The sequence below is a fragment of the Oryzias latipes genome, chromosome 18 (assembly GCF_053564925.1).
Source record: "Oryzias latipes strain Hd-rR chromosome 18, Olatipes_Hd-rR_3.1".
Lineage (NCBI taxonomy): Eukaryota > Metazoa > Chordata > Actinopteri > Beloniformes > Adrianichthyidae > Oryzias > Oryzias latipes.
In genome coordinates this window covers 20586696-20602348 of record NC_136254.1, presented here as the reverse complement: position 1 = coordinate 20602348, position 15653 = coordinate 20586696, and the positions used below count along the sequence as shown (strand labels likewise).

Below are 15653 nucleotides of genomic sequence, written 5' to 3'. Positions count from 1 at the left end.
GAATAGCAGCACTGTAATAACAGCTTGTAGTTGAGGAAATATTATGTTTTTAAACCTTAAGGGCCTACATATGTGTTTTGACTGTGGTAAATCAGCCACTTATGGTTTACGGCTTAAATAAAAAAATCTTTACTTTGTAACATTAATAAGGATATTTGTGTGTACTGTCATTTTTCCTTGGAGAATTTGTTAAAGTGAGCTCTCAAAATGAAAGACCTCAAAATAAAAAGTTGGGTCATAATCTCAATATATTTAGTAAAAAAAACAGAAAGTAAAGTATGTAGAATTCAGACAGCGTACCATATGTTATGGCAAAAAAGAAAATTGTAGCATAAGTATTTTTGATTCAAATTAATATTGTTAAATAGGAATAAAAAAATCATCTTTTTTTAAACTAAAGCAGCTGCTGAAATAAAGACAAATTTGAATTAAATGTACTGTCTAAATGTATTTAAATGGATGTAGTTAAGTTATAAAACTCTAATAGACAAATGAAAAACTCTCATTTAAAAAAAACATCAAACCAAGGGAGAAATAAAAATATTCCAGATTGTTACTGTTCTACCTAGCTCATAAATATTTCAAATCTGTCTGACACAATAATAAACATTTTAATGTTGAAATAGAACTACGTTTTATTTTTCTAAAATGTAAAAATTTTTTTAACAATGAGGCATTTTATTGGTGATTAGAATACATTTTACATATATTTTTGCAATTAATTGAAAGAATATGACCCAATATCTCAGAGCATTGTGTTTTTTAACCATTACTCTTTTTGAGTGAAATAAATGCACGTGAAACTACTCCTAAAGCACAAATTTTCAAAAATAATCCTTAAAAGAAACCCCATATTTTTTTAATTTGTTTTACTTGTATTTTTAATTCCACTGGGGTTTTTAGTACTGTTCTCACTTGGAAGATTGTATTCTTTTCTATTCTATCTCATATATAATGTGCACTAAAAGGTTTTGCTGCTCAAAAGTTTCACCAGTTGAAATTTTTGCAGCTTATTTTGCTTTTACTTTGAAGTAAACTTGTCATGTTTCCGGTGCGCTCGCGCCCGTTTCGGTCTGAATTGACACGCGCCTCCTCTGCGTAGCCTTGTTGGGGTGAAGCCGCATAAAACCGTCCCCTTTACAATGTGGGCGTGAAGAGCTCCGCGTAGTAAGCAGCGTGGATCCGGTGGGAGGACAGTGGAGGTCTTCTCGGGCTCGTCTCCAAAGCCTGTCCGTCCGGCGCCCACGACAGAAGAGGGGGGAGAGTAGAAAAAAAATATGTCGAACCGAAAGCACCGGGACAACCAGGAGATTTGCGCCCGTAAGGTTCGCGAGCTGGCCCAGTCCGGCGTAAACAAACACTGCTTCGAGTGCAACCAGCCCGGGGTGACGTACACAGACATCACGGTGGGCAGCTTCGTCTGCACGTCGTGCTCCGGAATGCTGTGAGTACAAACCCGTTACTCCCGCAGGGTGGGCGGGGAGGGGGGTTATTTATTGACTGTAGCATCCGTGAGGCTGACGCGTGACGGGAAGCGGGAGCGCGAGGCCTTATTTCTCTTGTTATTTCCCGCTGTTAAGTGCGCGCGCGCTCATTTACGCAGCGTCTGCCTCTCTGTCTGTCTCTCACGTGCAGCTTCAGAGGCGACAGACCGCTAGTTGCGTTTCGTTTCGTCATGGTGCAGGTTTGAAACCCTCTCTTTGCACGGTGGGGGCGTGTTGTCACAAATTGTTCTGCATGTTCAGCCTAACCCTCCCCAGGAAGACGGGTCCCTAGGTGTTGCGCAATCTCGCACAGCAGTGCCCCACTTTGTACGCCCCCCCCCCACACACACCTCCTAGCATGGAGAAAGTAGGAGGTTTTGGTTCCTGCAGACACATGCGTGACACACCTTTTCCCTCACCACAACAGATCTGCCCTCTTGATCTACCGTCACGTGTTACCACCTTCTTCTTCTCCATCACCACCACCACCTCCACCCCGTCTGTCCTGAACATGTGTGCACATCTTCTTCACAGCACTAAAACCCACTCTCACCCCTTCCTCCCTGTGTGTCTCAGGAGAGGCCTCAACCCTCCCCACAGAGTCAAGTCTATCTCCATGACAACTTTCTCCCAACAGGAAGTGGAATTTCTTCAAAACCATGGTAACGAGGTGAGGCGCATCATTGAAGGTGTGGTTCCTTCAGGAAACGTTATTTTGTGTGTGTTTTATTTTAGTTGTGAAAGCTGAACTGAAACCGTCCTTTGTGGTTTATTTTGAAGGTGGAGAAGCTGGTGAAATCTTATTGTGAAAAGTTAAGGTGCAGTTCTTCCTGTCCTGCTAAAACCACAGCACTTTTGCAGACCACCTGTTCATGTTTTAGATAAAAGAAAACAGATTCTTAGCCCATTGTATGATGTACAGTCATTATATTTCAGAGCAGGAAATTCGTACGTGTCCCCCATCATGAGTAAAATGTTACGTGTTAAAAACGCCATTTTCATCAGAGTGGGCCATGCATCCTCACATTATGAAAACTGTCAAATCCATCCAACTTCGGAGGAACGTTGCTATGGCAACCAGAAACCCGCCTGCTGTCTTCAATATTTAGAGGGAGGTTCCTTTTCTTTAATTTTACATCAGTTAGTAGCAAATTGGTTCCTCTATTTTTAATATTTTTTATTCTGGAAACTGCTGTTTTGTACGCCGTATAATATAGATTAGCAGCATCCTGTCATTCCAGAAGCTTCCGGCGCACAAATAATCTGTTCAAACGCTTCGGCCCATCACACTGAGTGCTCTGCGGCTTTTAATGAGCTCGTTGATGGACCCGGTGTCATGTGCAGTGGGGGCAGATGTGCGTTCTGCATGGAGGTTTCCGCCTTTCGCCATGGCGTCCGGAGCGATGCCGCCGGTCATCATGACTCGCAGGTGGCGCAGCTCGGACTGCACGCGCTCATGGGAAACGTGTGTTCAGTCAGGCTGCAGCTGCTGGATCTGTGTTCAGGTCGGGAGGAGAACTTGGCTGTGCGTGTTCGACCCCAAAACCAACCGGCTGCCCGACATGAAGGATCCTCAGAAGTTCAAAGAGTTTCTACAGGATAAATATGAGAAGAAGAAGTGGTGAGTGATAGTGCTTTCAACAATGTTTGTATTATTTTCTCATTCAGGAAGAGTATGTGTCTTTGAAATTCAATCATCTAATCATTTTTTAAAAAAAAACTCTTTTTTATTTATTTATTCTATTTTAAAAGGTGTTTAAAAGTTTTTAGCAAAGCTCTTTTAATTGAATAAAGACGTCATATTAAACAGAATAAAATAGAAACATTTGCGATTTATTGAACAGTCTGCTTGTTGTCTGAATGACCAGTTCTCAGGAAGATGTTTTAGATTTTTTTTTTTTCAGGTAAATTTAAAATTCTGTTATCTTAGCCCAGATGCAGCCAAAAAACTTAAATCTATGATAGTACCGCCGCCGTGTTTCAATGTCAAGCGTCTGCTGTGCAGCGATGCTGTGATGTATTTGATTTTGACGATCTTGAATCTAAAAGGTTTTTCCTGCTGTAATCTGGTTTTAAAGCGATCTCGTCACCCTTTCTGATGTGGCTTTTTTGAGACTTTGGACAGGCAGCGTTTCTGTTTGCAAATGTCAATATTTATTTGGTTCTTCTAACATTAACTGTTGACGATGTTGTGGACGAACCGGCAAGTCAAATATTCTTCTGAAAAACATTAAAAATTTTGTTCTTTTTGCTTAAGTTTGTTTCAGCAAAGTTCCTCTAAAAATGCACATAATGTATGGTAAGCCATTAAGGTCAAAATCTTTTTAGTGAGTTAGTTTTTCTTGTTTTTTTTTTAAAATTGGTTTTATTCACGACGTAACTCCTTGTAAACATTGTTTGAATTTGTTAATAAATTTTTTTGTTTTCGTGTGTTGTTTTTTGTTTTTCTTTTGATAAAACTATGTTACATTTGTGTAAACATGCCCTCAGGGAGGACCCAAAAGGAAAACAAACTAAAAATAATTAAAAAAAATAATAATTAAGAACTCTAAAGACAAAATAAAGCAGAAGAGAAATGTTTGCTTAGCAGTCCTGTTGGTTCCAATCTGTCTTTGTTTTTCTAACCTTTATTACAATATAGTTACATATTTATAATAATGAAATGTCTTGTCAGAATGGAATAAAAATATTATACTATCGATTTTCTCTTTCTGTCACCATTGGACCTCCGTATCATAATGTCAATTCTGTGCATTTTCTTGTATTTGATGCCAAATTTCCTCCAGTTTCTTTTTAACTTTTTTCTTTTCAGGCATTTTTCCAAAAGTAAAAATCGGAGAGACATGGAGGGTCCTTGGAGTCCAGGGATCCAGGCTGTACCCCTGTCCCATGGTCCCTTAGGAAGCCAGAACGTGTCCCATAACACGGCCTCCAATGCCAGAACTTCAAGGCCGCTGGTGAGGAACGCAGTGTGTTGTGGGTAAAGCGTGGAGGAAGACGTGCGAGTCTGGAAGTAAAAGTGAAAGGAGAAGTCAGAGAAATCTGTAGCAAAAGAAAAATGGGCTGAAAAAGTATAAAAATAATAAAAAGTGTGTTCTAGTCTGGTCGGGGTCGGAGAACCTCAACATTAAAGCCTCTGCTGTGAAATATTCAAAGATTCTTTTTCTCTTTTTCCCTCCACTCCCTGTGCTTCAGTCCCAGTCTCAGTTGCCGTCGTGGGATCGAGCTCCCGCCATCTCGCCCGCTGACATGAGAACGGATGTCTTCACCGCCCGGCCGTCGCGCTCGCAGAGCTTCAGAGACCCCCCCCTGAAAGGTGGGGCGGTTGATCTGGACAGGAGGCGTCTGGCTACGGCACACCTTCACCTTTAAACTCTCCTGCTCCTCCCTCTCTTAGACCCCAGCCTGTGTGGAATAGAGAGGCAGCGACCAGGCTCCCTGTCGTCCACGCTGGGAGGCCACGCCCCCTCGTTCCCGGCCCTTCCTCGTCCCTCAGGTGTCTTTTTGTTATTTACAGCGGTGGGAGTGAGGAATCCTGTGTTTGACCCAGAGTTTGGACAGGGACATAAGTGACGCTCTCTTCTGTCTCTTCTCATCTCTGTAGCCAGTAGCTCGTTCAAAAACCACTTCACGTTAGGTAAGACCTGACGCCGCTGAGTGTGCGCCGAATGGCTGAAATCAATAAGCTCTGCGCTCTGTGATCTATAATGGATGGCTGGAGCTGCTGGCCGAGCCTCACATGCATGCCCACCTGGTCGAGTTGCTTCCTGCAGCTCCGTATTTTTCTTCATCAAAGTATCCATCTGATGTTTCTGGAAGAGGGGGCAGTTGTTTTAGCTAACGCTGCCCTCGCTGCAGTTAAAAATCGGTTAAATCCCAGGTTAACATCCCAGACACAGATGGATGATGTGGCTGCGCAGACGTAGTGCAGCTCGCATTACGTCTGCAGATTTCCAAAATGAGGTCAAGTCTGGAGTCTTTCCTTTAGCCTTTCCTTTAGGAAGATGGACAGAGAACCCGACTGAAAGCCGGCTGACTGACACCAGCTTGACTGTGGCTACTGCTTGCTCGCTACATGTTAGTTGTTGCATTTGTCTGAGCCGCTGACTGTAAACTGAACTGGACTGAGTCATCCCCTGTCACCCCTAGCGTTCCAAACAGGAAGTAGCCGTTTGTCAGAATAACCCCTAGCTTTTTAACAAGTTCTTGCTAATCCTTGTTTTTTCATGTTTTTTTTTCTTTAGCGCAAGTTATTCAAGTTATAAACTGACTGATCAGATGCCTCAGTAAAAGTAGGTGGTCTCACGCCAAATCTTCAAAACGTTGAACTGACAGATTCTTCCCAGCCCGCTTTCAAGTTGTAGGGGTGTGTCTTTCCAAAAAGCTGACTCCTGATTGGCGAGAGTGGTTGCCATGGAAGTCTTTACTCAGATCAATTTGGACCAATCCCTGCTTACTGACGTCATCTAGCTCCAACATGGCAGCGTCCTTATCGCAAACCAAAGGTGACTGAATAAGTTATTTCATTGTAGCCGGGGGTAAGCTGTTTACTGTGGGTGATGTCACTCTCACTCGGTCCAGGTCTCACATACAGTCAATGGTCCGAACAAAGCAGTGTTGCTGAAGCTACTGCATAATACATAGATTTTTGTGCTTAAAGGCAACAAAAGTGTGACGTTTGTCCACGCCGACGAGCTTTTCAGCATGAAGATGTGTATGAAAGTGTTGGCTGAAACATTCCTCTAATTATTTGCAGTTATATAGAAATATTCTTTCATACCAAAACTTATGAAGTTAGCAGAGCAAATATGAAGCAATTCTTTAAAGTCCCACTCCGATGAAAATGGTGTTTTTTGTGTTTTTAACACGTTCTTGTGGCATTTCTCTGACAATGGAGCTCATGTAGAAAGACAAATAAGCTTAAAATCGCATTTCTGTTTTTTTTAAAATTCAAATTGTTGTGAAAAACAGATCCACGTTCGTCTTCGTTTTCCTCGTTTGAGCTGAGCGTTTGTCGCACTGGTAATGTTGGGTTGTGGTTGTGAGGGGCTGTAAGCTAGCGGGAGAGCCTGTAAACAGAGAAGTCTCAGCAACGGGGAGGGTAAAGGGGGGGTTGGGATTCCAATGAACTCCTGCCGCTCTGCAGAAACTAGGGGTGTTGGGAAAAAATGCTTCAGTGATACGATGCAATATTTCATTAGCGGATCGTTGTATCGATTCAAGATGCTGTCGAGACAAGATTTGTTTAATTATTTCTGAACGTCCTCCAGCGTCTGACTCTTGTTTCCACTTCAACCTCCGACCGCAGATCCTCTTTGAGCAGCTCCACACCGCACCAAACAACAAGATCTCGTGAGAATCAGCTTGTGGTAACCCTTGTGCTATCCTAGGCACTTTAACGTTGGGAGTTGGGTCATCTAGACCCACTAGACAGTACTCTGAACCTTTTTTCTTCAATGATTTGTGATCTTCACTGGTGTCCATGGATTACATGAAATCTTTCCACCTTTTCCCACCTTTGTCATGGTAGGGAGAACACGTCAATGTAATGGTGGGGTCATCTAAGATAGCACAAGGGTTAAATGCTAAATGTTCAGTCAGCCTCACAGTTTTTTTGTTATTATGAGACATGAACTACTTAGTTTTTGCTTAGGATGGGTATCGCACCGAAACTCTGTGCCACGTTGCCGCCAGTACCATTGAAAGAAGCGGATTGAGCTGCTTTGTAGCGGGCTCCAGATAAGAACGAGTGATACTTGAGATGGATCGCCATACGTATCGCCAGACTCTTGTCAGTACACACAATTTTGACTAAAAACGGCTCAATCCTAACGAAAAGACCACTGGAAACGCTTTGAAAATAGATCAAAAGAGGATCAGAGTGGGACTGTAGTACAGAAAGAAAGAGGTTCGAGGCTGTTTTTTTGTTTGGTCTTCTACAGGTCGTTCGGTGTCTGCTTCAGGGGGCCCGGGGCCCTTTAGAGCCTTCCCCAAGTCCCTCAGCGTGGACTTCGGAGGCCTGACCCACCCCAAGTCCTTGACCCAGTCCCTGTCCCAGCCTCAGCAGCCCGCCTGCCAGACCACCACGCCGGTCAGCAGCTCCAGCGGCCAGGACAAGTACGCCGCTGTGTTGCAGCTGGACACCGCTTTCTCAGAGACCCCCTTAACTGCTGGTGCGAAAACCCAACGCACTCTCTTATTATTTTTTATAACAGCTGCAGAGAAAAAAGCCCCCAAAACACTGCTGTTTATTCAGCTGAAGGATTCCTGATCTTTTGTGCGCAAAGATCTTAACCCTGAACTGACACCACAAAATTGAATCAACTTTCAGTTTCTTGGTCCTCATCTAATATCTGATCAGAAAGAAACCATACAAACTTCGATGGAGTGCATCTGGCTGTGACGTCTCTCAGTATTTTCGTGTTTCCTTCGGTTTAAATAAAGACTCTGCTGTGATCCAGCTCAGGCGGCTTGCATAACCCGCTCTCTGCTAATGCCAAGGTTTGTAGCAGCTGAATTCTGCGCATTGTGCTTGCAAAGTCTCATTCCAAGGACCCTGTTGACTCCTTTTAAAGTGATTAACTCTGTTAAAATACCAAGACGGCTTTTTTCTCTACATGAAGCACAAAGTTCAAAGTTCAAAAACAGCCCTAGAATTAGGAGCGGCAGCTGTTTTTTAAAATCCATTTCACCTTAATTCCTCAAAAATGATGCTTTATTTGGTTAGCAGTTTTTATTTTGTTTTATATTTTATCTTCAAATAAATTTATTAAACTTTTTTTTTTAGTTCAATTAGCACTTAATTTGAAAATTCAAGCTTAGTATTAAAAGCCTGGTGTTCCATGTTTCTGTCTGTTGGTTGCAGCTCCCCCTGCTGGCCCTCCACAGTATAGCGCTGTGTTTGGCAGTAGGCTGTCATCCAGCTCCACTCCTGCCAGGTAAGAGAAGAAAAACTGTCATTTTGGAGCAACTTATTGCTTTTGTTTGTCTTTTTTTTAGAAGTCTTGAATGCCGAAAGGTCAAAGTCTTGCTGATGTGGTTGTTGTTGTGATCCTCAGCTCCCCCGGTGTCGACGCCGTGTCCAGCTCCCAGTCTTTTTCAAGTAAGTTGCTCTGACTCCTGAGCTAAACAGCTTTGATTTAGTTTCCTAATAGCTGTTCTACTTGAGTCCGAGCCTCAAAGCTGTTTGGGTCCAAACCAACAGGAATGTGCTCTCTTCCCCTTCCAGCCTGAAATATTTCTCTTTTCGTTTTTTTTTTTTTTGTGTGTCTCTCCTCTTGTGTCTGACAGATTTCCCGAACCCGTTCAGCTCCAGCTCGGCCTCCCAGCCGCCGGTTGCCCTCTCCCCCAGTAACCCCTTCAGCAGCGCTTCAGGAGGTGAGTTCAGGGAATTTCACACTTTGGATTTCTTCCCGCTGCTGATTCAAGTGTTCCTGTGGATCAGTAGTACTTTTTCATACTGGATACTGGATTTTGAATATTTCTTCATTAAATGACTTGATTTCATTTATTTTTTTTTAAATCCAATGCAGTTTGGTTTTTACAGAAATGCATATTATGAAAAATTCAAACTTCTTAACTTTTCAGGCTGTTTGTAACCTGAGAAAACGTTTTTATCAAACTTGTCTAGCAAAGTTCTTCCAATCTAATTTACCAAATGCAACTTATCAAAGTAAGCATTTAGCTGCCTATGCTAAGCGTTTACTTTCTGGGATCCCACAGGGCTCTTTACTTGGACTTCTGGTTTTTGGCATATAAAAAGTTTTTTATGTTTTCTTTAGTATGCAGGTGATACTGTGATATATTAAGAACAAAAAGGGTTGTTTTTTTTAACTTTTTTTATTTATCTAAAAAATGCATCATTTAAATCTAAAGAAATGTCCAAAAAGGGTTTGTTTCAAAGTAAAGGTTAATATGTTGATTTCATTTTAATTATTGGCATATGTAGTGAGATTCATTTATGATTCTATCTTGTTTCATTTTTACACTTTAGGACATCAAAACTAGACCTCGCTTGCACATTCGGATTTTTTTTAGGTTCTCTTATTTTGGCGGGAAAAAGGAGGTAAATTTTGTGATTTTGGAACATACAACATTGAAAACATTTGTGATTTTGACATAATGTAGTCTGGCTAAACACCCGACCCAAATAAGATTATGCAGAGAAACCAAAAAGGTTTATGAAAGACATTAAACTGCTAAAGTTTCTCTGCTCATAATTGATGGAGAAAATTTCTCCCTGCAGCCAAACCATGGAGAGATTTTGTTTTGGGAGCTTCAGAATCCTGTCTGTTTTTCTTTTTCTTCGCGGATTATCCTTTTGGCTTCCTCAGGCCATGAACGTCTGCCCTCACTGGAGCGGTTTGTAGCTTGGAAGCAGCTGCTTTGAGGATCACCGTCTCAGATGGAAGAACGTTAGGAAGGGCTTCCTGGCGTGATGGCGCTCTGTTCAGAAGGGAGGGAAAGCGTCAGAGTGACGAGAAAATGGAGTCAAAACACGGCGCTCTTAATTCATCTGGATTTCCAAATCTAAAGAAAGGGATTATAAATAAAGTGTTAAGATAATAGGAAGCAGACAGGAACTTTTTCCACTAAGGGTTTCTTCCTCCATGTCCAGAGGAAGGTCTGGACATGTGGCTAAAAAATGCACACGGATGCCTTCATAGTGAAGCGCTACAGACGTGTCCAGCCAGGAGGAGGCGCTGCAGCAGACCTGGACACGCTTAAGAGATGTGAACCTTTGATAGGAAGAGCAGGATGAGGTGTCCTTACCCTGACCTCATGCTCTTTGACCTGAACAAGCAGCAGATATCGGAAAAACAAATAGACCAAGAAGGAAAAGAAAATCCTTAAACTTTGCAATAAAGCCGATAAAGAATGTGACGGCTGCTCCAGCAGGTCGATACAAAATAGAAAAGAGGAAAAAAATGTTGAAATGTCAGTAATCTGTGGGTTTCTGCCTTTGTGATCCGTGACTCCGTTCCCTTGTTTCCTATCTCAGTGTTTTCTCCGACGGCTGCCTTCCCAGCAGCCACTACCCACAATGCATCTCCCCACGACTCAACCTCCAACCAAGAAGCCAACGGTGAGATTTTATTTCCTCGTTTGGTGAAGTTAGAATTAAAAAAAAAAAAAAAGATTTGAATGAAAAAGTCACAATAATAAAAACAAAGATAATGAACTTGAATTCATGTTGTGTACATTTAAAATGTCAAACAAAAGAAGTTTTTCTTTAAATGCGCTATTTATTTATTTATTTTTATTACTGATGGCAGATGATGAAATTTTTTAGGATTCTTTTTCAGTTTCACAGATTCAACAGTATACATATATTAATAAATCAATAAATCAGTCCAAAAAAAGTCAATAAATATCAATAAAAACATCAGTAATTACTGTTCAAGTTCCATTCAGAATAAAACTGTTATCAGGATGACAGTGTTACAATCATACAGTTATGGTTAAATGATCTGTTATTGATACCCGTCTCGTTCCTGATGAAGGGTCAGGACAAGGTCTGCTGTAAGAGGCAGGAACACACACACACACACACACACACCCACACCCACACACACACACACACACACACACACACACACACACACACAGGGCAATATAGAGTCTATAATTAGCCAATAAAACATGTTTTAGGGCTGTGGAAGCATCACAGAGTGACCAGAGGACTCCAGGTGAAATGAAACTAAAAGTGGGAGGGGCACATTCTTTGGAGTTTACTCCAATAAATGTGCCAAAAAAGGCATCTGTAAAGTTTAAAGGTTCTGTTCTGTATAAGAGAACTGGACGGAGCGAGTGTGACGTCACCCATAGTAAAGGGATTTTTTTTTTTTTTGGCTCCCACCAAATGAAGTCCATTTTTTTGTGATGCATTTGCAGCCAGACATTGTCAGTAGGCAGTGATTGGTCTAAACCGGTCAACATTTCTATGGCAACCACTCTCTCCAATCAGTAGGGAGCTCGTCGTCTACACCCCGACACTTGACAGCAGGCTCTGGAGAATCTGTACTTTCAGTGAAGCATGTAGCTTGAATAACGTGCGCTACAGAAAAAATATGAAAACAATTAGCAACATGTTAAAAAGAAGGTATCAGAGCATAAATGATTATTCCTACAAATAGAATAACTGAGTGACAGCTTTGTATTTCTCTATTGAAGTTTGTGGGATTTTGGCTTATTGGAAACAACAGTTGGTTGGTTCCAAACATGATCTCCCCTCGCGATCCTGCTGGATCGTGGGGAGGGAGGGGCCACTTAGTCCAGTTCCACCCATGTGTCATTTAAAAAAAAGCCTCTAAAAAGGCTAACATTTGAACTCCAGCAAAAGTATTTTTGTAAAATCTGACTTTTTAGCATAGAAGTCAAAGGAAACGGCCTCCGTTTGACATCGGCCTCTAGTGGACATTTGAGGAACTGTTTTGGTTTTTAGCAACAGCAGCTCGGAAGCAAATGCGAGCCAGCGTACCAAACTGTCCCGGTTTGTGTTTGCAGGCTTCGCCTCCTTCCCCGCACCCAACTCTCAGCCGGAAGTCCCTCGGCACGTGTCCGTGAACCCGTTCACGGTGAGTTCCCGCCCTGAGCCCAGCGGGAATAAATAATAACAGCAAGCCCTTTTTTTGATTTACTTTCGGAGGTGCAGTTAGCTGCCGTTTCTCACGTCGCCTCCCTTTTTCTCACAGGGGAATGTTTACTCCAGTCGGGGGACGTCCAGAAATCCTTTCATCTGACCCCACTGCCCCCTTCCTCCTCCTCCTCCTCCTCCTCACAGGGACAAGTGAACTTGAGGAGCTGTTGCCATTTCAAATCCTCTGGACTATTTCCACCCCGTCAGTGAGGAGGGTCCTCTGTGTTTCTGTGTTTACGTGTTTGTGCAGGAGGAGAAAGAAAAGAACAAAAACAGTATGAATGTTCAGAAGAAGCTGCGAGTTAGGCTGTGAAACTGTGGTGTTTTTGTTTTGTCCATAGGGTGTTTGTGTGCAAGTATTCTCCACCTCAGGGCTCAGTGGGAGTCACATGTAAACACCTCCGTCGTCCGCCCGCCACACGTTCTATGACACACCTGTTGTGGCGTGCTGCCCAACAGCAGCCCAACGGTGAAGACGTGCTTTAAAACCATCGAGTCTCTGGAAATGTTTAACATTTGGTTTTAACAGCCTTAAATGATGCATGTTGGTCTCTGTCACTCTTTTTGTTTTATGTTTTTTTTATTTTATTTAATATTTTGGGTCAGGTTTCCTCTAAAAGGGGGAGCTTTCCACTCTCAGGCTGCATGTGCTTAGAGGGCTAAAGAAGATGCTACTGAATGTAAATGCAAATTTATTAGAAAAACAAAAAAACATGCACAAAAAATGTTTATGGATTCATGCACAAGACCAAAATGTTTGTTTTCTGTTGACATAGAGGTGAAGTTTATTTCTATTATTCTCAAAAGAGCAGACGTTCATTTATTAACACCTTTGTAACAATAAGTATTCATGTTCATAAAATCAGTTTATTGCTTCTTCTTATGACTCTTCCGTTTTCTTTAAAAAAGAAGTCCATGCAGTTTCCCTTTTAGACAGCAGAGGGCGCGTGGCTATCAGCTGTCACTTTGAAGCGCGTGCTGCTTTGGGATGCATATTGCATAACAACATGCATACTGCATAAGGCTAAAGCACGAAGATGGAGACCTTTTAGAGACAGGACGCAGGCTTTCATGCTTCTTCTTTTTTAAATATTTATTGCAGTGATGGAGGCATTTTTCTGTTAATTACAGGAAGTACAAAGTAGACATCCAAAAAAATCCTAATTTCTCTAAAAAGAGCCTTAATCTGCTGTTTATTCAAAAAGCAAAAATCCAGATTTGACTTAAAGTGATCCTTTTATTTTATTTTTTTTAAGTGTTTGCTGATCAAGGTTTCTTCGAAAGAGCTGTAGAATCTGCAAACTGCAGCAAATGTGTCATAATATCAGCATTACAACACAGCAGAGGGGGATTTCTACGATAAATGGAACAGGATGGACCCGCGGACGCGCCAAGAGTGAAATCATGCTCCACTCACTGGAAGAGTTGCCTTCACGTGCCGTGGGAAATGCTATTGATCGGGTCATCTTGCTAAACGTGGAATGGAATTCTAAAGTTTGTAACGTCGTATAAAAGAGGAAATGTTACTGTGACAGTTTTTGAACAGTTTCTCCTAAAACCAATGCGCCAAAAAAGACTAAACTAATCATTTTGTTGGGGAAAAATGGCCACAAAGTTTATTGAAACATACAGTGGCTTGAATATCTTTTAACCCCCAAATATCTTTATATTAATTGGTGCAAAACGTAAACAGAAGACTAAAACTAATTTCAATTAAACAACAAACAAATATTATTTTAAAACAACTATTGTAGTACTTTAAGAAGAAAATGTGTATATTAGTGACACTTTACAAACATAAATATTATTCCAGTGACTTAATTGTAGACCTAGTATTCTATAATTTTCCCCAAATCTAATAATTGTTACTTCAAAGTGAAATCCAAGTAAATAATTAAGTAAATAATAATATTCAAATTAGCTAGTTATAGAAGTTCTAAAGCACAAATTTTAATTGTGTCATTTATTTTTATTTTATTTATAAAAGCTGGTTTGCTACACAAAAAATACACAAATAAAAAAAAAATCAAGTAATTATAAATATAATTGTGTTTTAAGGTCATGCAGAGTTTAAAAAGTCACTTCTAATTTTTCTACTATTCCAGGATTTGTTTTTGGTGTTTGAATGTACTATTTTTGTAAAAGTTTTTATTTTCTACCTTAGAAAATTCATTTTTATTTTTTAACTGTGATTTGAATAAGAAACGTGTACAAGAGAGGAAACTTCACTGTCGGAGTAACTTTGAGGTTCCGTGAACGCACCGCGCTCCGGGGTACTAGTCCAGCGGCGGGTGACGGTCCGGCTCCACGGTAGCTGCTCCGCTCCGCTCCAAAGCCGCGAAAGAGCCGAACGGGACAGGGTTTTTTTTCTCCAGGGGGGTGGGGGGCAGCCTGACAGGCAGCGTGTCAGGGTGGGGAGGGGGCCGGTGCTATAAATGGGATTAAAGCGCTCAGGCGGCAGGAGTAGTGATAGTAGAGAGGAGGGAGAGCCCGACCCAACAGCACTGCGGCGCATGTGCTCCCGCGTGCCCGCTCCGTCCGCGGCGGAGGAGGAACTAGCACCCCCGAAAAACTGACAAGAGACCAACGGTAGCTGCAGCTCCAGGGAGCCCGCGTTCAGGCTTCCCCTTTGGGGGTGAAGTAGCTGCAAACCGGCGGAGGGGTTGATGTTGATGTGGGAGAGAAGGGGGGGGAGTGGACTTAAGGAGTGTTTGATTCTCCAAACTTGCTAAAACTCAACTTAAATAGAAGTTTTTGCTTTATTTTTACATTACAAAAAAAAAAAAATGGAGAACCAAACCGGGGAGCAGGGCAGCGGCGAGGACGTGCGGAGGAGCGGCTACCTCCGCAAGCAGAAGTCTATGCACCGGCGGTACTTCGTGCTCCGCGCCGCCTCGGAGCGCGGCCCGGCCCGCCTGGAGTACTACGAGAGCGAGAAGAAGTTCCGCGGCAAGGCCCCCGTCCCGAAGAAGGCGCTCGCGCTGGAGACCTGCTTCAACATCAACAAGCGCGCCGACGCCAAGAACAAGCACATGATCGTGCTGTACACGCGCGCGGAGAGCTTCGCCGTGGCCGCGGAGAGCGAGGCGGACCAGGACGAGTGGTACCAGGCCATGGTGGAGCTGCAGTGCAGAAGTAAGGAATCGAACATGTGCGCTCGCGGAGGGACGTGGGGTGGGGGGGGGGGACGTGGCAGAGCTGCTGCAAAAACTCTTGTTTACCACTTGAAGTAATCTTCTCTTAAGGTGGTGGTGGTGGTGGGGGGACTCTTATCATTGTGGCTGCAGATGTTTGCAGCTTGTTTACTAATTTGCATAATTTTGGTATTAACCCCCACCCCACGTGCAGTGGACCCCCTCCCCCTCCAGACACACACCTCACTGCTCCACGATTCCTCTCATAAAGTCGGGATCTGTCTGAAACGTTGTCTGTCAGCCCAATGTAAACACAGCTGTTGCAGCAGTTGCATTCAGCACATCACATCACCTGCCCCCCCCCCCCCCCCCCCCCAAAAAAAAAAGCGCGCGCGC

General features: G+C 42.7%; 2 protein-coding genes across 9 annotated transcripts in view; both read left to right on the top strand.

Annotated features, from left to right (window-relative positions):
- The first annotated feature begins 1005 nt into the window (after positions 1–1005).
- Positions 1006–13003, top strand: agfg2 (ArfGAP with FG repeats 2). Of its 7 annotated transcripts, XM_078936443.1 has the most exons (16): positions 1305–1444; positions 1636–1684; positions 2061–2154; positions 2710–2913; positions 2990–3105; positions 4297–4441; positions 4680–4800; positions 4882–4980; positions 5089–5121; positions 7427–7657; positions 8350–8422; positions 8543–8586; positions 8775–8861; positions 10486–10569; positions 11991–12061; positions 12179–13003. In XM_078936443.1, the coding sequence occupies exons 3-16, from the start codon at positions 2101–2103 to the stop codon at positions 12224–12226; spliced, it is 1410 nt and encodes a 469-aa protein (XP_078792569.1). In that variant the 5' UTR covers positions 1305–1444; positions 1636–1684; positions 2061–2100; the 3' UTR covers positions 12227–13003. The 7 variants fall into 7 exon arrangements, with proteins under 7 accessions (XP_023822012.1, XP_023822013.1, XP_078792567.1 ...); XM_078936441.1 differs by lacking the exon at positions 1636–1684 and having other exon boundaries at positions 1071–1444; XM_023966247.2 differs by lacking the exon at positions 2710–2913.
- A 1390-nt stretch (positions 13004–14393) lies between these two features.
- The window catches only part of si:ch73-335l21.1 (insulin receptor substrate 1-B), a 59580-nt gene continuing 58320 nt past the window's right edge, over positions 14394–15653 (top strand). The window contains exon 1 of one of the 2 annotated variants that reach the window (XM_078936439.1): positions 14394–15258. In XM_078936439.1, coding sequence (XP_078792565.1) covers positions 14910–15258 — 349 coding nt within the window. In that variant the 5' untranslated portion in view covers positions 14394–14909. The remainder of the gene's footprint in view (positions 15259–15653) is intronic. The other variant, XM_023948936.2, reaches the window with a different exon arrangement.